This window comes from Penicillium griseofulvum, assembly GCF_001561935.1.
Source record: "Penicillium griseofulvum strain PG3 chromosome Unknown contig_80, whole genome shotgun sequence".
Classification (NCBI taxonomy): Eukaryota; Fungi; Ascomycota; class Eurotiomycetes; order Eurotiales; family Aspergillaceae; genus Penicillium; species Penicillium griseofulvum.
The window spans coordinates 6,346,046-6,367,855 of record NW_024467471.1 but is presented as its reverse complement, the minus strand read 5'-3'; the positions used below and the strand labels follow the sequence as shown (position 1 = coordinate 6,367,855).

Here is a 21,810-nt window from a genome sequence, read left to right as displayed (position 1 = left end):
CCATCTCCATGCCTTGTCCATGCATTCCTAGCCTGCACTATATATTCAATGGGGGTGAGTACCGAAGACGTAGTGACTCGTCCACTTCAGATGCAAGAGATAACGGCTGTACACACCGTGAAAGGAAAGTCATCTACAGCCAAGATGTATCTCGATCTACGTGATCACTTAATCAGAATCCGATACAAAAGTCTCACATTACTCTCTCCTTCACATCTAAAATCCATACATATCAAAACAGTCTTGGTGAAAAGATAGAATCAAATCACACTGGCACCACGGGTATAAATGAAATCCACCAACATACATAGCCCCATCTTCCAATCACTCACGCCTTGGCCTCAATACCACTTTCATCGCTATCAAACTTTGCGCCGGCGACGTGCACATCAGCAGCACTCACACGACGGACAGCCTCCTCAAGATACTCGGGTTTCAGCTCGCCATGTTTATCGTAGCGGTACGGTTCCTTGATAGAGAGTGTAACGGCGTTGAAGACGTTAGTAGACTTCTTAAAGATGGCATCCATCTCTTCCAGGGAACGGTAGCGAGTCTCAGGGAAGAAGAAGTATACGCAGGGGAACATGAATGCGTTACTGATGGTTGTTAGTTCACGTTCTTGGTTAGTTCGGGGCTTGGGGCATCTTACATGACGGCAAAGATGACATAAGTCTTGTATCCGATATTTTCGAATGCAACGGGTGTGATCATCACAACCATGAAGTTGAAAATCCAGTTGGCACTGGTTGCCAGTGCGTTTGTTGGAGCACGGATTCGAAGCGGCACGATCTCGGCAGGGTACAACCAGGTCATTCCGAGCCAACCGATAGCGAAGAAGGTGTTGAAGACGAAAAGGAAGACGGCTTGGCCGATACCGGCTCGGCTATCATTTAGTACAGTTAGGCGATAGTTGGTACCGGCTAGGACAGCCATTGAAAGGGACATTCCGGCGGCCTGGTAACCATTGATTAGCTAGGATATTGAAGGTGTGAAGGGGTTGACCTACGCCGAACAGCATCAGTGGGCGACGTCCAGCTTTCTCAATGATATAAATCGGAATAAATGCAGCCAACAGATACTCCGTGCCGTTGCAAGCAGCTAGCAACTTTGGAAGGTTGCCTTTTGCCAGACCGATTTCGGCGTACAGTTGAGGTGCCTAGTGGAGTGATTAGTATAGGGCTAGGATCTGAGGGACGGGAAGTAATCTCACATAATAGGTGATGAGATTAATGCCGGAAATTTGCTGGAACATCTGGTTGACATAGGCAAGTGCCACGCGATGGAATTCTCGATACTCGCTCATCTTGAACAGACTTCTATAAGAGCCCTTGTTCATTTCAGTGACAGTTTCTTGAATGGCGATAAGCTCATTCTTGATGTAAGGGTCATCCCGAGATTTCTCATTCAGACATTCAAGAATCTCCAAAGCCTCATCGTTGCGGCCTTGCATGACAAGCCATCTAGGAGATTCGGGCAAGTTGAGAATAGAGCAGAAGATGATAATGGCAAAGACAATCTGGAAGGCTAGAGGGAACCGCCAGGCGACCTCTTTGTCTCCGATGAACGACATGCCTAATTCAGGATTCAGTAATTGTATACATAATAGTAACTTGAGGGTGTCTTGTAAGATGGTATTTGACTTACCGTAGTTAATCCAGTAGCTAAGAGTAATACCTCCTGTGATCAGCATACCCTCGATCATCACCATCTTTCCTCGATCGTGAGCCTTTGATGATTCGGACTGCCAGGTTGGTACAGTACTTGTATTCATACCATTACCAACACCTGTGACAATTCGACCAACAATGAAATGAGGTAGGGAATAAGAGGTACATTGCAATAGGGCACCAGTAGCCATGATTACACAGCCACAGAAGATAGTCCTCCGTCGACCAAGCGGGTTACCGATGAAGATAGTCAAGATGGCGCCAATGAAACATCCCAGGTTATATGATGCAACTGCAATGCCTTGATTCAAACTGCGCTGCGATCGGAGGGCCTGGTGAGCCGCGCTATTGCTGGCGATACTTTCGTCTTTCGGATTGATAGCGGGGAAGTATTTGATAAAGGAAGGTAAGTCTAGTAGACCACCCGTAACACCTTGATCATAACCAAAAAGTCTTGTAAAGGTTAGTTTTTGTTTCTTTTTTTTTTTTTTTTTTTTGTCTTTTTTTGATCATAAACAAAAAGTTTTGTAAAGGTTAGTTTTTTTTTTTTTTTTTTTTTTTTTTTTTTGTCTTTCTTTTGTTTTTTCTAATGTTCTGGGGGAAATAATATCATACAAGAAATCAAGACTTCCAAGGGAACTGATAGCCAAGTTGAGAGATCGGCCTCTCCAGCCAAAGAACTTTGGAATTCCGAACATGATGCCTGGCAAAAACGAGAAACAAACATAATTAAAAGATGCCGATCAGCAGGTTATATAACTTCCAAATCTTCGGATTGACAAAAGCGGTAATCCGAGAAGGACCGGGGTGTTCTTGGTGTATGGGGCCAGCCAAGATACGGGGAAGGCGTCAGGGCGCGGGGTGAAATTTCCTGGGGGTGATTTTATTGGGGGTCACATTTGGGGGGTTGATATTCTGACTAGTTAGAAAGGTTTTTTTTCTAAACTAATTAAATCATTTCAAAGGAACGTGCGTATTTGTTTTTTATATTATCGGTTAAGCACTGCCACCATTTTATAATATAAAAGAAAATATAAGATAAAATTGTAATGGCCAAGCCAGCCAAGTCAGCCAAGACTAAAGCAACTATCCGGTAACAAATAAGACCAATTCAACCATATAAAATAGCTCAAATCCTCGGCTTTGTTTCATTTCAAATACGCCAAATACGGAAATTCTTACAAAAGTACTGAGGCTCCGTTTTTTCCGAGATCTAAATAGGTTCAGATAATATATTTGAGGACGTCAGCGGCACATGTGGCTTGCTGGCTTGCCCTAAAGAAAAAAATAATAAAATAATAAAATAATAAAAAATAACATTTACACCTTTTCTTTATCCTCTCTGATACTTTCAATTTGAACGTGTTCATGGGCCGAATTCAAAGAATTTATGCACTTCCCCTGCTTTTCAATCCAATGTCTACTATATACATTTTGACCAGATGGACTGACTCTAACTTTACCATGGTTAATATCTTGATATTCTTTGACTTGCCCTGTCCAACTTTTGATTATATTCGAGAGTTCAAGCTATCTCTTATCCTTTCTTGTTATTTTCCTTCATCATTTAAATATTCAAGAATAGTAGACTTTGGTGACAACCTTCTGAGACCTATACATTGGTCGACGTTTCAGCCCTGTGAAAGAGACTCATTTACTCCAGGTTCACAGGTCTAATCGGATGGACATTGTGAGACTCCCTCTTTGTCTATTCCGAGGGTTCTATCTTTGAATTTTTGTAATCAATAGCCCTTGTCCAAGTTCGAGTCTCTTTATCTTGCCTTTAAACTTCTTCTATGCACATGTCTCCATTGTTCGGATTCACACTTCTTTTGTTCTACTTGGTCTTATTTCGGTGACCCTCTTTTCATAATGTTTCATCATTTTCTAAGGACTAGAGGTTAACCACATGTCAAACAGGGACAGATATATTGGCCAAAAGGTATATAGCTGCGGTTGTGTCCGTCTCTTTCCATTCCAGCATTCAGCAAACACAACACACCAAATATCATCAACGTTCTTCTTTAATCCTAATCACTCCCATCCATTCACTCTTTCAAAGCACCGTTCCTTCAACGTACACCTTACGTCAACTATAACAATGAGGCGTCTCTGCTGCAGTCTCATTTGTTGCGGGCGCAGGAATGACAAATCCCCAGTCCAGCCCATCATTCGCCTAGTTCCCGACGAGGAATCCCCAGTCCAATCTCCAGTTCAAACCCCAGTCATATCCCCAGTCCAACCCATTATACGCCTAGTTCCCGAAGAGGAGGAACCAAAGGTGAAGAAGTTGACTCTCCATCAGAAGGTAGTAGAAAAAGCCCCCAGGCCACCTAAAGCAAAGCCACCCAAGCCCCTAAAGCCATTGAAGCCAGGTAAAGTCCAGAAGCCGACTGCGCCCAAGAAGAAGGTGAAACCTCAGAAGAAGACCACCAGTAGCAGTGAAGCTACCAGTAGCAATGAGGAATACTCCCTTCCCTCGCCGCCACTTCACAATTATCGCACAGATTTCACACCTGAAATAAGTGGTGTCCATTTGAACAGTGCTGAATATAGTGATATTGAAGTATCAGAAACCTCCCTGGGAAGTGATAGCGAACTTAACAGTGCCGAACATATTGATTTTGAAATGGAAGAGACTTCCCCGGGCGATGGCTTGTTGATCCACTCTCCAGAGGAATTGTTGAACTCCACTCTAGAGGAAATGCTGATGTACTCTGCAGGCATAGCCCAGAAGGGTATGGAGCATGGTAAGAGCTCATCGAACGACACTTCGGAAGTACTTCCCTTCGGGTGGACGAAGGAAGATCAAAAGCCTTCGGCAGCACAAGTCGCCACCTACCGAGCAAAAGGGGCTCAACTACAGCGCTGGTTAGAAGATCCAAACGAACCAAACTGCTATATTTCCCCGATAATGACCACCATAAACGACTTGCTGCAAGCTCCGTCACCCCGTACTTTCGAAGTGGGCAGTGCTGGTTTGGATGACCCGTGCGACCTTATGGACGGAGGCGAACCAGAATCAGTAGGACTCATTACCACGGGGCATCACTACCGCTATACCACGATTTCAGACCGAGTCACGGACCCGAAGGTCCTAGAGGCATTTCAGCGTGAATATGCAAACAATAGCTACGCACATATATGTGGACCAGGTCTTCTTGTTGCTCACTCCATTTTTAGGTACGATAACTTTCAGTGGAATGAGATTGGCCACGCCGTGTACACGATAGACCGTCCCATAGACACATTGAAGTATATTATGTTTAGACACGTCATCAATGAGGAGACTGAACCATATATATTGAAGGTACTCTACCCCAGACTTGGACTTCGTTTCAAAATTCAGCAATTTGAGCCATGTCAGAAAATCGAACGTGGCACCCCTGAGTATGAGGAACTGCTCGGCACAAAGTTGGGCAAAGCAGCTGCTATCCTTCTCATCTCATCTCTCCCTAGAGGTACGAGACGTATCGCTCGAGCGGTCATTTGGAATGTCGGCGGCAAAATTATGGTAAGATTTGAGGTTGAGTCCACCACAGATGAGGAAATACCTGGAGATCCTAAAGAAGCTCCTGGAGAGGCACCTGACGATCATTCATATGCTTCAGATAATTTATATGAAGAATCGGAAGGCGGGTAATTTGACTTACAGTATTTATTTAGTTTGGGATATCTTTTTGTTATTTTTTGCCCATCTAATCTAATGAATTGAGGAAGAAATCAAAGTGTAAAAGAATAGCCATGGCTTCGTTTCTAACACAGTTTCTATATTCAACTAGTTTTAAATCTTCTAAAAAAGTCTTATGTGGAATATTGCAGCTACATACCCCATAGACTTGAGAAGTGCCCTTTTTTTTTGCCTAATCTAGATATATCACTAGTGGCGGAATCTAAACCTAATTGGGATTAAGACAGCGGGGTCTAAACCCAAACGGGAACTGGGACTGTGGAAGGCACCACGGAGTAAACCATTATACCGTGGTGCCTTCCAAGGTTTACTCTCCTTCCTATTTATCGCTCCTTCTTTATATTCCTCTCATTTCAATTTTCTTCCCTTCTTCTCTCTCTCCCTTTCTCCCTCTTCTCTATTCCGTAGTTGTTACTATTCTTTCATCGTGAGTATAATTTGGAATCTGTTGAATTCTTATCTCAATTAATATATATCAAGTTCTCAAGATGGACGACCAAGTCAAGTCTCGCCGAAAGGACAACCCGACGGTTGTCGGCCACGCAAATTCTCGCGCGAACTTCAAGCAAGTGCAAATCGCTGGTGGATGGGCACCCGGCATGGATACCAAAGTGGACTACTCGGATGAATTCGAATTCGGTGGTTCACTCGGAACCTTGGCACTTATGATTGGCTTCCCGCTGCTGATGTGGTACATGTGGATCGGTGCTGCCTACTATGATGGGAAGCTACCTCTGCCGCAAAATGGGGAGTCCTGGACGGACTTTGGAAAACATCTGTGTTACCTTGTTTACACCGGTGCATTTCCGCACCTTAAGGCATGGCGCATCTACTGGACATACTACATCTTCGAGGCAGCATGCTATCTCTTCATGCCTGGGTACACTTGCCATGGGAAGCCTCTTCGCCATCTGAGAGGTACGCAGCTGGAGTATTATTGTTCAGCCTACACTAGCTTGTACTTCACAATCCTCATCATGGCCATTTTGCACTGCATTGGACTGTTCCCAATTTACACTATCCTGGATGAGTTCGGCCCTCTGATGTCTGTGGCCATTCTTTCGGGGTTTCTTGCCAGTTTTTTCGCTTACTTCTCTGCATTTGCTCGCGGTGCCGAACATCGCATCACTGGTTACCCAATCTATGATTTCTTTATGGGAGCCGAACTCAACCCACGTTTGTTTGGGATCCTGGACTTTAAAATGTTCTATGAAGTACGTATTCCATGGTTCATGCTCTTAGGTTTGAGCTGCGCAGCTGCCACTCGCCAATATGAAAGCTACGGATACGTCTCTGGTGAGGTTTTGTTCCTTCTGATGGCGCATTTCCTCTACGCCAACGCCTGTGCAAAGGCAGAACACCTCATCACCACAACGTGGGACATGTACCAGGAGAAACTAGGATTCTTGTTGATCTTTTGGAACATGGCCGGTGTCCCTATGTCTTACTGTCACTGCATTCTGTACCTGGCGAGTCGCCACCCCTCGACGTATGCGTGGAACAAAAATGTATTGGCACTATTTTTCGTGTCATATCTTTGCGTCTACTGGGTCTGGGACACTGCAAACAGCCAGAAGAACGCCTTCCGCATGACGGAGCAGGGAAAAAAGGTCGAGCGCAACACGTTCCCTCAGCTGCCTTGGCGACATGTTCACAACCCAAAAACACTTGTGACGGAGAACGGCGATACTATCTTTGTTGATGGGTGGTATGGACTGGCTCGCAAAATCCATTACAGCTGCGATATGTTTTTCGCTTTGTCGTGGGCACTGATCACTGGGTTTGATAGTCCCCTTCCCTGGTTCTACCCTGTCTTCTTTGCGGTCATGATTGGCCATCGTGCGATGAGGGATATCAACAAATGTAAAACCAAGTATGGGAAGACATGGGATGAGTACGAGAAGCAGGTGCCAAGCCTTTTCATTCCGGTGAGTTTTTATTGCAACTTCTTTTTGAAACTATATACTCACTCCTGACAGTATGTGATCTAAGTCTCCCTGACTTATGGACCCCCATGATTATGGTTCGATTGTTTCTGGTTCATTGATGCCCCATGTCTACCTTTTCTGCAACAACAAATCCTGGACCATTACCTACAGATCAGATAGGTCAAAGAAATCATCTTTAGTTTCAGATTTTAGAGTTCCAAAAGACTTGTAAATCGCGCTATTGTACTATATATCTCGGGAATATAGATGGTTTTGGTAATCCTCCGTATCAGCTCAGCTCTCGGATACTCAAACCTCCGAGGCCGGCAATGGTATGGGCTTTTGTGACTCACCAACCCCACAGTGGAAATTGAATAGAGAAATTCCGCTGGTCGGACATAACTGAAAAGTAGTCTAGCGGATAGTGTGTTGCTAGTAAATTGGTGTGTAGTGCTTATTGAATAAGACGAGCAGGCTACTCGTGGACCATTTTATATTTTATTTGGTCTCCAGTTTGGCCTTCCCAATACCGGACCCAAACATGGATCCCAAAATGACCTTCCATATCAAGCTATATACATCATCAGATCTTCTCGATTAACCCTGGATCTCAGACCTCACCCAGATGGTGAACGCTAGCTACCGTGTCAGCCACACCACTAAACTAAAGTTTGCCACAACCAAGACTCGACTACACACTGACTCTACACTATCCGAGGAGCTCGGTGCAGACGGATTCACCGCAGTGGCACTTGTTGGAGATGGGAAAGATCGAAAGATCGAGGTCATCGGGACCGCAAGTATGAAGAAGTGGACAGATGACGGCCTTTGGATGTCTACCGAAAACGGGCATGATGCAAATCAGGTTGAGGACAAGAACACAGCCCACAATAGATTCGTGGATCAAATGCTTCACCGACATGCCTGTCCTGGAGACTATGAGTTAGCCGTTGTTGCACTTCCGCCAGGTCCACAATACCGCGGCAGAGGCATTGCTGGGCATCTTGTGAAGGCGTGTGAAGAAGAGATTTTGCGGCGGTATCGGGTCAATGGAAAAGATGTGTCGTCTCCGATACGCATTATGATTCGGGTCACTAAAGAAGACACTGGTGCCTACTGGTTAAAACAAGGGTTCACTGTTGTTGGTAGCAAGAGATGTCCTAAAGGGTTCTGGGATTCGTTGGAGGATTTCATTATGTGGGCTATGATGCGAGAATTTTCTACGATATAGATGGTTGAATGTTATTTATGGCGAGGGAATCCAAGAATATACACCTACTATCCATTTTCTTTCAATTCTCTCTACTATTTGGGGGTCAGTTGTGGATGAAGATTGCAAAGTACATTGTCTTGCGCCAGAGCCACACCCATGGCAGCAAGCATGTATCCGAGTAATTTTCGGGCACCAACATTGATCAGAGCTGTATCAATCAAGATAACGTCAACGGACAGAAGAAAAGAGACATCTGTCGCCAAAATGTGGAATGAATATGAAGTATTGTGCTCTAGTTCCAAGTTGGGACTATTGTAATGCTAAACATATACTTACAGCGAGCAAGTCTAGGTAATTAGTAAGACCACATAGTTCCCTATCATCCATGCAGTTTATAATCCGCTGAAGCACAGGTCTACAAAAGAGGTATTTTTGGTCCCCGATGACAACAGAATGTGTGACTATTTCTGCTGCCTCCGCCTTCAACGCGGTAAGATCAGGCCGTTGTGTTCAGAGATCCAATGCGGAGAATCAAGTTGGAAGATCTGAAATATAAACCGTACGTATTGAAATCCGAAATATCCCTACGATGGAATGTTCCATAACACATCTGCTGAACTGAGTCGCAGTTGGAAGTTTAAGTTGGGCAAAAGGTGCAGACCTCGGGAGACTGGCGTTCTTGGTCATCTCTCTTGACTTGATTCACTTCATATCTACCATAGGTACATATGTATGGTATACCTTAAACACATACAACCTTTTCGCACAATTACAATATTTATCCCTAATGATACATATGCACGTACTTATATGGTCAGTATTTTCTCTTTTTTCCCTTCCCGCTAGTTTTAGATGATGGTGCACTCTCAATGCTTCTGCATATGAGTATGGGAAATCCAACTACCCAAGCACAGTATGGTAAAAACTAGATTGTTCTCCTTGATTGAGGGGTTATTTTTAGGAAGCATAAAGCCCATAGTTATGTATGGGAGATTGAACGGGCTCAACAACTTTCTCACCAATTTAGAGATCATAGATCTATAGGGCGAATGCGGCGATATATATTTAGATTAATGCATAAAAATTCAGCCAACAATCAATTCCTTTGAACCCATAGTTTATTGGAATTATTCACATATCAATTATATCGTATCATCGAAATTTTTTTGAACCAGAATGGTTGATTAACATGGAAAATTAGCCCCAGAGAGCCCTCGGACCTTGACTAATCATAATATCACGTGCCATGCCTCGGCTCCCAACAAAACGGCGATGGTCATCATCTGTGATAAGCAGGGCTTTAAGACTCGCCTCAGGTGAACTTAAGCTTGCCATTCCGTTCCTTGTTATACATTCCGTATTTCTTCAAATGTGGTTTGGCCAAGACTTTGAAACCGATCTCATCCCCCGAGACACCTATAGATGAACTGGAGTATATCCTAGTCAAAACGTTGTGTACCTGTACGAAACGACCAGACGTTCTTTTCTGTCTTTATTTCCCGGCTCAATTACCGGTACCTGGAGTCGTGATCATGGAGAATACACGCGAGATACTAGCAGGTGTAATATCGCTCGCCTCATGGAGAAATCTAGCCTTGTTTCTGGCAGTGATTAACTTGAAAAGTCTCCCATTTGTCTGGCACGTAAGTGTTCCTTTGGCCCCTTATTCAGGAGGACCTTTCTCCGCGATATGCTACACTACTGACCGAGTCAATAGCTCCGCCTGCTGTATCATTTCTTTGGCAACCTGCGTTTGAAACCCAGTGCGCCACTTCTTCCCAAGGGGAGAATTATCGTGGATTCCCGAGGGAAACCAACGCATCCCATCTTTGTGCCATGCATGGTCACATCTCGTACGCCGTTGCTTGAGACCGATTACAATCTACATAAATCGAACAGCACTTACTTCACGGATCTCGACGTTTCACGTACAGCGCTCGTGAGCCGAATCTATAGTCCTGGAGTCGGCAATGTGAGCAAGGAGCTAGACCAGGAGTTCCTAGTCGCCAGCAAGAAAGAGGGAAAGCCGGCGCCGAGGCGTAAGCCAGTTTTGATTGTGCTCGGGTCTGTTTACTGTACGTTCAAGCGCGAAATTAAGCCATTCGAACTATATGAGATGCACTCCAAGGTGCTCTCTTGGGATGCAAAGTGGCTGTACGTCTTGACTTGCTTCATGCGACCTGCACGCCGCAGAAGTGACGAAAAGGTGATCCTTGCCGTGGGCGTTAGCAAGTACGTCGTCAAAAAGGGTCGGCTGACCGTTCCCCCGGAGCGGATTCTGCGCGCTAGCGGATTCCTCCCCACGTCGCCCCAAGAGAGTGAAACGAAGACCGCACTAGCCGACGTCGACTCATCGGCCGAAGCTTCCGGTATTGATACTCCTGGTAATGGCGAAGGTATAACGGCTACAGGAGGCATGGACGGATCGTTGGTTCGGGAAGTATTGAAGATGAATGATGACAATATTCCTGGGCAGGAGGTACTGGATAAGCAACAGAAGGAGAATACCGACTCGTGGAATGTCGAAGAGTGGACCTGGGAGCGTATTGAACAGGAACGCTTGCGGGGATTGGAGGTTGTCGATGGATATACTAATATGGATGCCAAATTGTTCGATGAATGGGTGCAATAACTTTGAAGAGCTACAACATAGCTGGCGATCATACAAAAGTTGATCCAAGCGCCTTGGCCTCAATATTCTAACTACATAGTAATACTAGATCTCGGAGATACAAAACAACCATCATACATCCACAGATCTACAATTTAGTTTCCAAAAAGGACCGACCTAGTCTCATGTACTTTTCTTTACGGAGTACTCCGTACTCCGTACATCTGCACCGAATACAATCTAGGTCCCGAGTTACATATGTTGTACATAGTATTGTGTACTTATATTTCACCTGGCTACATATAGACATAGATCATTAATGCATCCATATCTACCTACATGTACATGATGTACGACACTGTGCAACCACCCCCAAATCGCAGAGCCTCATCGAACACCTTGCTTTTTCTGGGATAATATAAGCTGATGGGAAGTGAGATTAACAATAATGCTAGGAGATATAATTAGAGTATTTATTTATGTGTATAGCATAAAATCCTTGTTTTCACTGAACACACCTGGATGTAGCTCCAGGGCTCCAGGGGCTCCAGCCCTGGAGGGCTATGAATGTTGCTGATCTCATCAAGGGGTCCGATGCTATCCGAGATTATGAGCCCGTGACAATAACATGTATTGTCATATTCATACCTGTAATGTTCCGAATTTCACTGTAAATTAACATGTAACATAACACATCATCTTAAATTACATATTGTCATGTGACCAGAACAACCAAAGCTTCAAGGTGCTTTGACCAAGCTCTATCTTGACCATCGTGATACCACCTTTGCTTCTTTTCATTTCCTATGGTTTCATAGGCAGTATTTGTCATTCCAGTGATTTGGTAAGTTTAAACTTGTTTGCGATCAATATCATCCCCTAAGATCAATCCTTTCACCCGAAATCGGAGTACAAATCATTTCGCGGCTCCTTAGGCGCCCAGGCCAAAGTCGCCCACTTTACTCTCTGATCGGACGATTCCCACCCTTCCCATCTTTGCGCTCTGATTTGTCGAATTTCAAGCCCATCATTCCTCACCCTGTGCCCACCTGCCCCTGCCTTTCCTTTCAGTATCAGCCCATCGTGAACTCCACCTTCAAGCGTCACCAGCACCTGCATGATTGGTCTATTTCTGATACTACTGCACTCTACCTTTTCCATGGAGAACCAACCGCTGCTTTTTGCAGATTTATGATCTTTTGCTTTAAGAGTTTCCTCTGACTACACCTCTTGTTCTCATCTTTTACCGCACGAATCCTTGCTTTTGTGCTGGTGACTTGACTAAGACATTTTGCTTTTTCCGTTCAGTCTAGGCAAAAGCAATCATCCGAAAGAGCTTATCGCAATCGTTTCAAGTACCTCCGTTGTACACTCCTTGAGTGTACTAACAACCCTCACACCACCAATACGGGTGCCCTTTGACTTCAACAATATCGCACTCCAGTTCACCTCGGTCGCACCTCTTGTTGCAAATTTCCCCGACCGCTGGGAAATACTTCCCTCTCGCCGTCGATCAGCGGTCGCACTATCCGACGACGGCAATCACATCTACCGAACCGTTCCCCCAACCTTCCTCTGCCACCCTCGATGATGGCGACAGTACTCGACCAGTCGCAACGCGACTCGCTTGGAGGTGAACCCGTCGTTGAATCCGTCTCCATCACTCCACCGCAGAGTGCGAACGGCAAGAAGGAAGCGCCCGAAGGCGTGCCCTCCGAGCTATCCGACCTCGAGCTCGACCACCAATTTGCACCTGCACCAAATACAACCAAGATTAAGCAAGAGGAAGTGGAGGAGAAAGTTGAGGAAATTGAAGAATTTGAACCTGATCATTACTATGGCGGCGGCAAGGTTCCTGTTTTTAAGCCGGTGAGTACAGCCCGAATGTTCCAGCTCCTCGATGATCGGGGGTTAGAGATTTCGTGTCTTCCATCACGCTGGGCAGTAAAGCCTACACCCTATAGAGCTAGGCTGACTGGGGTATTGTTTTAGACAATGGAGCAATTCCGAGATTTCCAGGGCTTCATCAACAAAATCAATAAATATGGAATGCAGGCAGGCATCGTGAAAGTCATTCCTCCAAAAGAATGGTGAGTGGATCAAATTACGACCAGTGTGGATGGCTGTGCTCATGGTGTTGTTCGTTTTAAAAGGTCTGAGTCTCTTCCACCCCTGGACGAGGCAGTCAAGAAAATTCGAGTAAAGAACCCCATCATGCAGGAGTTTCACGGATCCCACGGTACATACACCCAAGCCAATATCGAACGCCAACGCTCGTACAACCTTCCTCAGTGGAAGGGTCTGTGTGAAGAAAGTAGCCACCAACCCCCTGCTCGCCGAGGAGAGAGACGCCGAAACCAAGAACGCGTGAACCGTGCGGCCCCGACCCCACGGCCCCCGTCTGTCCGTCCTGAAGGCCAGAAGCGCCGGCCTGGCCGTCCACCTAAGCGTACAAATAAGGTCAAAGAGGAGCCCCCTGCAGATGATACCGAAAAGTCCAGATTAGAGGGTCCTCCGACGCCTGTATCACCCGAGACCAACCCCGTGCAGCCAAAGACTGAGGATTTAAGTGAAGGCGAATCCCTACCCACTACAAAACCAAAGGGACGACAGCCTAAGTCCGTGACTTCGCGCCGAAAGAACAACCGAGGCGATCCTATGGATCAAGTTGATGAGGAAGCATACACAGGATTTGATTACCGAATCCACGATCACGAAGAATATACTGCGGAAAGATGCGAAGAGCTTGAGACTAACTACTGGAAGTCGCTCATGTACAACAACCCGATGTACGGTGCTGACATGCCCGGTTCGCTCTTCGAGGATTCTACGGAAACCTGGAATGTCGCCAAATTGCCGAATCTTCTGGATGTTCTCGGGCAGAAAGTTCCTGGGGTCAACACTGCTTATCTCTACATGGGCATGTGGAAGGCTACCTTTGCTTGGCATCTTGAGGATGTAGATCTGTACAGCATCAACTACATCCACTTCGGTGCCCCTAAGCAGTGGTACAGCATCTCCCAAGAAGATGCACCTCGCTTTGAACAGGCCATGCGCAGTATCTGGTCAAGTGATGCGAAGAACTGCGATCAATTCCTTCGCCACAAAACCTATCTCGTCTCACCTAGCCTTCTTAAATCGCAATATGGGATTACTGTCAACCGATTGGTTCATTACGAAGGGGAGTTTGTCATCACATTCCCTTATGGGTACCACTCTGGATATAACGTCGGATACAATTGCGCCGAGTCAGTCAACTTCGCGACCGAGCAATGGTTAGACTATGCCCGCATCGCTAAGAAGTGCCACTGCGAAGCAGACAGTGTCTGGATCGATGTGGATGAGATTGAGCGCAAGCTACGTGGCGAGAGCACACCTGAGTATTATGGTGAATTTGAGAGCGAATTCGACGGATTCGAAGGTGCTTCCGACCTTCTTACACCGCCACGTAGTGTGCCTGAGAAGACATCCACTCGTGGCCGAAAACGGAAGAACCCGGGTGACGGGCCGACCAGCAAACGACCCAAACTCCACCCCGAAGGACCACGGAAGTTTCCGTGTTTGTTATGCCCCAACAATCTGGATTATGAGGACCTTCTTCCGACCGAAGATGGTAAAGGGCATGCGCATAGACGGTGTGCGGCATTCATTGAAGAGACCACAATTCTCCGTGATGCATCAGGTACGGAAGTTGTGTGTGACATTGATAAGATCCCCAAGGCTCGCCTGGGTCTGAAATGTCTCTTTTGCCGCGAAGTCCGCGGTGCCTGCTTCCAGTGTAACTTTGGCAAATGCACGCGCGCTTATCATGCAACTTGTGCCCTTTTAGCAGGTGTTCAAGTTGAGCAAGGTGCAATTGCTGTGATTGCAGACGATGGTACTCAATACTCAATTCCGAGTGTTGATTTGAAATGCAAATTCCATCGTCAGAAGCGACCGAATGGAGTCTTGGGTGAATCGTCCGATGTGGATCGCCGGGTAATCGAATCGGCTCGTCGTTTGGCGCAAGGAAATTTGATCCAATTTCAAGCCGACAAGGAGATTAATGGCGCCATTGTTCTTGAAAATCGTCCTTCGGAACGAAGTCTTTTACTCAAAGTACTCCCAAGAGGGTAAGTTGTTTGTTTGTTTTTTTTTTTTTTTTTTTTCTTCCCCTCTTCTTTTTTTCTTTTTTTTTTTTAATTTTTTCCCAAGGGGGTAAGTTTTTTTTTTTTTTTTTTTTTTTTTTTTTTTTTCTTCCCCTCTTCTTTTTTTCTCTCTCTTTTACTAATAAATCTACAGAGATGTGATTGAAATGCCCTATCGATGGATGTTAGTTGTTCGTAAGAGCAATTTTACACCCCTTGCACTAGGAATTCAACCCCTCCCAGCCCACCTAGCGCGAAAACCTGAACGAAAAGAGTTAGAATCAGCGGTACCAGCGGCAGGCAGTGCATTTGGTGATTCACGATCTCCCTATCAGTGGGCCGAATTCGAAACGGTGGATGGCACTAGAAACCAATTCGCCCCACTACGTACGGTCAACCTTCAAGAGATGTGGTATTATTTGGGCATGCAGTCCACCGAAAGTAGGGCACAGTATACACACAACCCTAGCGTGTCCATCCACAACCCACGGGCCAATTTCCTGGACAGCGTCAAGTCGCTTGGCATGGATGTCAGCGCTCGTGCATCGAAGATCTCACCCCACCACTTTCATTATGCTACCCCTCCCTACCGAGACTTGAATATTTCGAATGTCAACACCCCTCAATCCCGACCGCCCTCTTCTGCCTTGCAGCACCTCCCTCCTCCTCTTATACCTGCTACCGGTGCTGCTGCTGGAACTGCGATGCCGTCGGCCTTTCGAACTCTACCCCAGTCTGCCCGTCATGCCCCCTATCCTTCGGCCAAGTCGCATCAGCAGCAGCATCACCTCCAATCCACCAATACTTTTGCCAATATTCGAGAACTTATTGCTCGCCGCCGCCTAGCACAGATTACCGACCACGCCAATGTTTTTGCCGGATACACTATCGTTAGCCCCGAATTGGTCGTCGAGACTCTGCTAGGTCCTATGGGCTCAATACCTCCCGCCAATGGCCTTGAAAAACTGGAGCTGGCCATGGCCCAACAACGGGTTCAGCCACGGGCTGCGGATGGCACTCTACTACCGCCTCAAACTCTGAATATGCGGTCGGAGGAGGTCACGAGGCTCCTTCAGATGCTCCGGTTTTCACTCGTCAGCCACCGTGAGCGACTTGATGTAATTCAGAAGAAGGAATCGGAAGGAATTAAGCAGGAGACGGTTGATCGAGGGAGCGTCGCCGCTGCCAAGATGCCTGGAAAATATGCCTACCTTGATCAACAGCGGTCGCTGGCACCCAATGTCTATCAATCTCCCTACAACATGCCGTCCGGTCTCTCTGAATATGCCAAGACTACCTATGGATTGGTTCCTGCGGCAGATGACCCGCCCAAGCCATCACTGTCGAACGATTACTTCAACAATTTGCCACAGGAGCATCAGGAAAAAATCTTGAAGGCCTGTGGTAGCTTCGTGCAGCGTGCAATCGAGCGGTCGGCTAGTCACAGCCGGCAAAGTTCATCGTCGAATCTTCGATTGTCGGCGGCTCTGGCACAGCAAACCAACAATCCGACAATTGACATTACCCCGGTGGAGGATCCTCCCCTTCTTTCGGGTCTAGATATGCCGCTCCACGCAGATTCTCCATGCTCCAGTTTCGGTCGGTCGCATCTACGATACCAGTCGCCAAATGAGTTCCCCATCCACGGCCCAGACCCTCATCCAGACCACCACGATTTGTTCGGAGATCAGCAAGCCAACACCCGCTTCTGGCAGAACGGGCCGTGGGTTGGCGGGGATGGCAATACCCCCAATGACGAGAATCGACCGTTCTTCGGACCACATATCTTCGGACCGCACGAACGACTCAAACATGACTATGCATCCTCCGACATCTCTCTGGGCAAGGGACCTGGATCCTTACACTCTGTCGATATGGCAGGCTTTGGCCCAGATATGAACGATGACCTCGGACTAAGTCCATAAATGTCTCGTCTCACCTTTTTTTTAAAAAAAAAAACTCGCGTTTACCTCGACTGTATTTGCATTTCATGTAACGACTTCACCGGACTGACGACTCTGCATGAATGGGCGTTTTCTCTTTTCATTCGACCTCGACTGACGATCATGGTCCTGTTTCTTTTACGATTTGGAGTTGGCACTAGCTGGCTGGTCACGACTCAACGTTCATTTCATTTTTATTCAAGGCGCGACTGGAAAAGGCGGTCTGACCTCAGTCACATAGACGGAGTTTTTTTTTTTTTCAACTTGCACGGTTCCTCCGAAAAAAGAAAAAAAGCCCTTTTTCCCTCGTCTTTTCGCCCCCTTTTTCAACAACTCAGGGCCTACTTTCGCCCTTCCACTGATCTCCCTGTTCTATTAGATAAACCCCAAAAAAAAAAAATCTCTCCAGCGAGGTCACTGGACATTTGTTTTGATACCCCTTTTACTGGACTTGGATTTTAACCTTTGATCTAATCCCCCCCCTTGTTGATATATCCTGGCGCTCATCAATTCTGGGGAATTGATGTGGCAGCCGTCACCTCGCGTGACCTTGATGTATGTGTGCAATCAAATATTCTTTTTCCAATTCCTAAATTTCTTTTACAAAGTCCAATATAAATCATGTACTCCGTAGCATATCCCGTATTCCAGTATATGTGTTCTCTTTGGAGCTCTGCCGCGCTGTTGGTAACCCCACTGTAGATCATTTTATGATGTCAAACACTGGGGAACTCCGCTTTATGAATTTGGTATCTATGTTGTATAAGCTCGAGAGTAGAATGGGATATTCATTACTCAATAATCTACTCCGTACTATTATCCATGAATGTTTTGGTGTTCGTATTCAAATATATTACTCAGCCACAATCTAGTCAGATGGAAATAGTAGGTAGTATTATCAACATGTGTACTCCGTACAACAAATATATTAATCTTCATATCTATCATAATACTAAAATAGGGGGAATTAAGTGGGTCAAAATTGTCTTATCTATGTAAAGTCATAAGACCTTTATAAGTCTAGAAAAAAAAATATATATATATATATATATCTATCTATCTGAGATAAGCCATAGATTCCTTCTGTTATTCGTTCACACCGTTTTTGCCTCACCTAAACTTTAGTGCGCGGTCCCGGACCGCGTATGTTGTTCCATGCGGGGTTTCTTATATCAACTCTTACTTGGAATGTTAATGTTCAACTTCACACACCAATATGCGAAATCCATCTGATGTTGCTGCCAATGAGGCATTGGCCCGTATGGGCTACAAGAGTGAATTACCACGAAACCTGAGTATGCTGAGTATCCTCGGATTATCCTTTGCTATTATGGCAGCTCCCTTTGGACTGAGCACAACCCTCTACATCACCCTCGCCGACGGTCAATCTGTCACTATACTTTGGGGATGGGTATTCGTCTCCCTGATCTCAATCGCTATCGCCGCATCTCTCGCAGAGATTTGCGCGGTCTATCCAACAGCCGGAGGCGTATATTACTGGAGTGCCATGCTCTCGACGCGCCGCTGGGCACCATTGATGTCCTTCATTGATGGCTGGTTAACCCTCGTCGGTAATTGGACCGTCACATTGAGCATCATCTTCTCCGGCGGTCAACTGATACTCAGCGCGATATCCATCTTCGATGAATCCTTTGTCGCCAACGCCTGGCAGACCGTATTGATGTTCTGGGCAGTTATGCTCTTCTGTGCCCTAGTCAACATCTTTTTCTCGCGTTATCTCGATCTCATCAATAAAGTCTGTATCTTCTGGACCGCAGCCAGCGTCATCATCATCCTCATCACGCTCTTGACAATGGCCGACAACCGCCGAGACGCCGAATACGTCTTCGCTCATTATGATGCCTCCCAGAGTGGCTGGCCAGATGGATGGGCCTTCTTCGTGGGCTTGCTGCAGGCAGCATACACCCTGACGGGTTACGGAATGGTCGCTGCCATGTGTGAAGAGGTGCAGAACCCCCACCGCGAGGTACCCAAGGCAATTGTATTATCCGTGGTAGCTGCTGGCGTCACGGGCTTGTTCTATTTAATCCCGATTCTATTCGTGATGCCCAACGTGCAGATGCTGCGAGAAGTCGCCAGCGGCCAACCCATCGGCCGTCTCTTCAAGACAGTTACTGGTTCTGCAGGCGGTGGCTTTGGCTTACTCTTCCTGATTTTGGGGATTATGCTGTTCGCCGGGATTGGCTCCCTCACGGCTGCCAGTCGCTGCACGTATGCATTCGCCCGTGACGGCGCTATTCCTGGCTTCAAGCTCTGGCGTCGGGTGAACAAAAAACTGGACGTCCCTGTCTGGGCTGTAGTACTCTCGGCGGTCGTGGATGGCTTATTAGGACTGATCTATTTCGGTTCCACCGCTGCATTCAACTCCTTCACCGGTGTGGCTACTATCTGTCTGTCAACTTCTTACGGTTTACCGATTTTGATTTCTTTAGTCCGAGGTCGCCGGGCCGTGAAAGATTCTTCTTTCTCCCTCGGTCGCTTTGGATTTGCCATTAATTGTGTGACTATTGTGTGGATTATTCTGGCTGTCGCTCTCTTCTGCATGCCTGTCACATTACCTGTTACACCGGAGTCTATGAATTACGCCAGTGTTGTTTTTGCTGGATTTGCTGGTATCAGTATCTTCTGGTATTTTGTTTATGCCCGTAAGCACTTTACTGGTCCTCCTGTTAGCAGTGAAGAGGCGCACGCAGCGACGGAGTTTATGACAGGTACACCGGTGGATGCAGAGAAACCATTGGAGACTATGAAGAAGTTACCGAGTGAGTAGATATTTAAACAATTCAAAGCATTCTATTAGGATACATTAGGATATATTTTGCATATGAACATGTTAGAACGTAATTTCGGGACAATCACAAGTGCCTTGATCGCCGAGAGCCGCGGTCCAACATTCTCATATTCTTTCTCCTTTTTTTTATATTTTTTTTTAATTGGATTGAATCTTTTATTTATTCTATTTCAATTCAATTCAAGTTCAATCTGGGGAAAAATTAAAAAACAACATTCCGGGGAAAAAAAAAAACCACAACCCGAGGCACAGGGAGAATCTCAACTTCCTATCGGAACAATCCCCCCATTTCACTCCCCTCATAACATATCAACATACTACATAGTATTTTTCAAACCCTCCCCATGAGGACTAGAAGCCGATGCCCAACCCCGCTCCCATGAAGACAGGGCAACCGCTTATCGCGTCATGTCGGACTCTGTAGGTGTGTGTTGACATACCGCCCGCATTCGGATTCTACTGACATCCATAGATCGAGTCTTTGTTCATGCCCTTAATACAGTTAAGAGAATTCCTCGGACCGGCACTGCGCGACCTCCCGCTGCCGAGCGGTTGGCACTATATGGCTTGTATAAGCAGAGTATGGGTGAGTGTCGCATTACCCGGAAATGGGGAAGCAGGAGCTAATATTCGATTAGAGGGGGATGTGGAAGGTGTAATGGATCGACCGATTGGGAATACGTCGGAGGTACATGCGGAGTGCGAGAAATGGTATGTTCTTCGCTATTAGATGTGGATTTTGCTCTATGAACATCGTTCTACATCTAATACTAACAATGTCTTGTGTAGGGATGCATGGTACGCTCAACGCGACTTGTCGCGCACCGAAGCCAAACGCCGATACATCTCGACACTGATCGACACGATGCACGAATACGCCTCCCAAACCCCCGAAGCATGCGAGCTAGTTGCAGAGCTCGAGTTCGTCTGGGACCAGATCAAGTTTAACGCCTCCTCCGATTCCCCATTGAATACTGTTGGTGTCCCGCCCTTATCGCGCAGTGCCTATGGGAGTATCGGGAGCCGATTGGCTAAATCGGAGGAATATGACCGTCCTGATCGACGGGATGGTAGTCGACAGGATCGGGATTCTCGGTTACGGGTTCTCAGTCCAGTGAGCCAGCCCGAGGAGGAGGAGTATTATCGACGACGGAGGGGTATAGGAAACGAGGATGGAGGTCGATATAATGAGGATGATGATGAGGATGATGAAGAGTTTGAGGAAGCTCGTGATAGCTTATACGAAGAACGAGATCAAGACCACGATCACGACCCGGACGCTAGCTCCAACACACATACAAGTACCGAGGTCTCCTCGCACCGTCCCAAACATCGACGCAATCCTGCCTCTGGTATTAGTACAAACAGCAGTGGAACAGGACTCATTCCACATCGCCGAGATTCCCATTCCAACTCGGAGCCACCGAAAGACAGTCGCTGGCGCCGCCGTGTCGAGCAGGCCTTGACGAAAATGACGGCTGAAATTGCTGCTGTGCGTGAGCAGATGGAAGCTCGGTCTGTTGCGCAGCGTCGTCGGTCTGGTTTCTGGGCGTGGCTGAAGTGGATGATTTGGGTTGCTGTCCGGCAGATCTTGTTTGATATTGCTATGCTAGGCATGCTACTTATCTGGATGCGGTTGAGGGGAGATCGTCGTGTTGAGCAGCGGCTTAAGACTGGCTGGGCGGCTGTTAAGGCCAGGCTTGGGAAGTTTAAGCGACTGAAGATGGTGGATATGCCTATCTTACCATAAAAGGGCCCTTGGACGATGACCTTGACCTTGACTCTTTTCTTTTATTTTCGGCTTCTTGACTCCTTTCT

General features: G+C 46.5%; 7 protein-coding genes across 7 annotated transcripts; 6 read left to right on the top strand and 1 right to left on the bottom strand.

The window, feature by feature from the left end:
• Window positions 1-328: 328 nt before the first annotated feature.
• On the bottom strand, window positions 329-1,708 carry PGRI_032650 (Major facilitator superfamily domain, general substrate transporter; the record flags this gene model as incomplete). Its single annotated transcript, XM_040790978.1, has 5 exons — window positions 329-596; window positions 650-954; window positions 1,007-1,156; window positions 1,211-1,572; window positions 1,645-1,708. 5 exons carry the CDS (start codon window positions 1,706-1,708, stop codon window positions 329-331), a joined length of 1,149 nt encoding a protein of 382 aa, XP_040647931.1.
• A 2,060-nt stretch (window positions 1,709-3,768) lies between these two features.
• Window positions 3,769-5,310, top strand: PGRI_032640 (uncharacterized protein; the record flags this gene model as incomplete). The annotated part of the gene is made up of 1 exon (XM_040790977.1): window positions 3,769-5,310. The coding sequence occupies one exon, from the start codon at window positions 3,769-3,771 to the stop codon at window positions 5,308-5,310; it is 1,542 nt and encodes a 513-aa protein (XP_040647930.1).
• A 536-nt stretch (window positions 5,311-5,846) lies between these two features.
• On the top strand, window positions 5,847-7,349 carry PGRI_032630 (Ergosterol biosynthesis ERG4/ERG24; the record flags this gene model as incomplete). Its single annotated transcript, XM_040790976.1, has 2 exons — window positions 5,847-7,286; window positions 7,338-7,349. 2 exons carry the CDS (start codon window positions 5,847-5,849, stop codon window positions 7,347-7,349), a joined length of 1,452 nt encoding a protein of 483 aa, XP_040647929.1.
• Window positions 7,350-7,911: 562 nt separating this feature from the next.
• On the top strand, window positions 7,912-8,517 carry PGRI_032620 (Acyl-CoA N-acyltransferase; the record flags this gene model as incomplete). Its single annotated transcript, XM_040790975.1, has 1 exon — window positions 7,912-8,517. One exon carries the CDS (start codon window positions 7,912-7,914, stop codon window positions 8,515-8,517), a length of 606 nt encoding a protein of 201 aa, XP_040647928.1.
• Window positions 8,518-10,031: 1,514 nt separating this feature from the next.
• On the top strand, window positions 10,032-11,131 carry PGRI_032610 (acyl-CoA thioesterase; the record flags this gene model as incomplete). Its single annotated transcript, XM_040790974.1, has 2 exons — window positions 10,032-10,142; window positions 10,217-11,131. 2 exons carry the CDS (start codon window positions 10,032-10,034, stop codon window positions 11,129-11,131), a joined length of 1,026 nt encoding a protein of 341 aa, XP_040647927.1.
• A 1,566-nt stretch (window positions 11,132-12,697) lies between these two features.
• Window positions 12,698-17,162, top strand: PGRI_032600 (putative jumonji family transcription factor; the record flags this gene model as incomplete). Its single annotated transcript, XM_040790973.1, has 4 exons — window positions 12,698-12,979; window positions 13,103-13,200; window positions 13,264-15,222; window positions 15,392-17,162. 4 exons carry the CDS (start codon window positions 12,698-12,700, stop codon window positions 17,160-17,162), a joined length of 4,110 nt encoding a protein of 1,369 aa, XP_040647926.1.
• A 1,234-nt stretch (window positions 17,163-18,396) lies between these two features.
• Window positions 18,397-21,742, top strand: PGRI_032590 (putative GABA permease; the record flags this gene model as incomplete). The annotated part of the gene is made up of 4 exons (XM_040790972.1): window positions 18,397-19,963; window positions 20,465-20,578; window positions 20,631-20,703; window positions 20,782-21,742. The coding sequence occupies 4 exons, from the start codon at window positions 18,397-18,399 to the stop codon at window positions 21,740-21,742; spliced, it is 2,715 nt and encodes a 904-aa protein (XP_040647925.1).
• Between the last annotated feature and the right edge of the window lie 68 nt (window positions 21,743-21,810).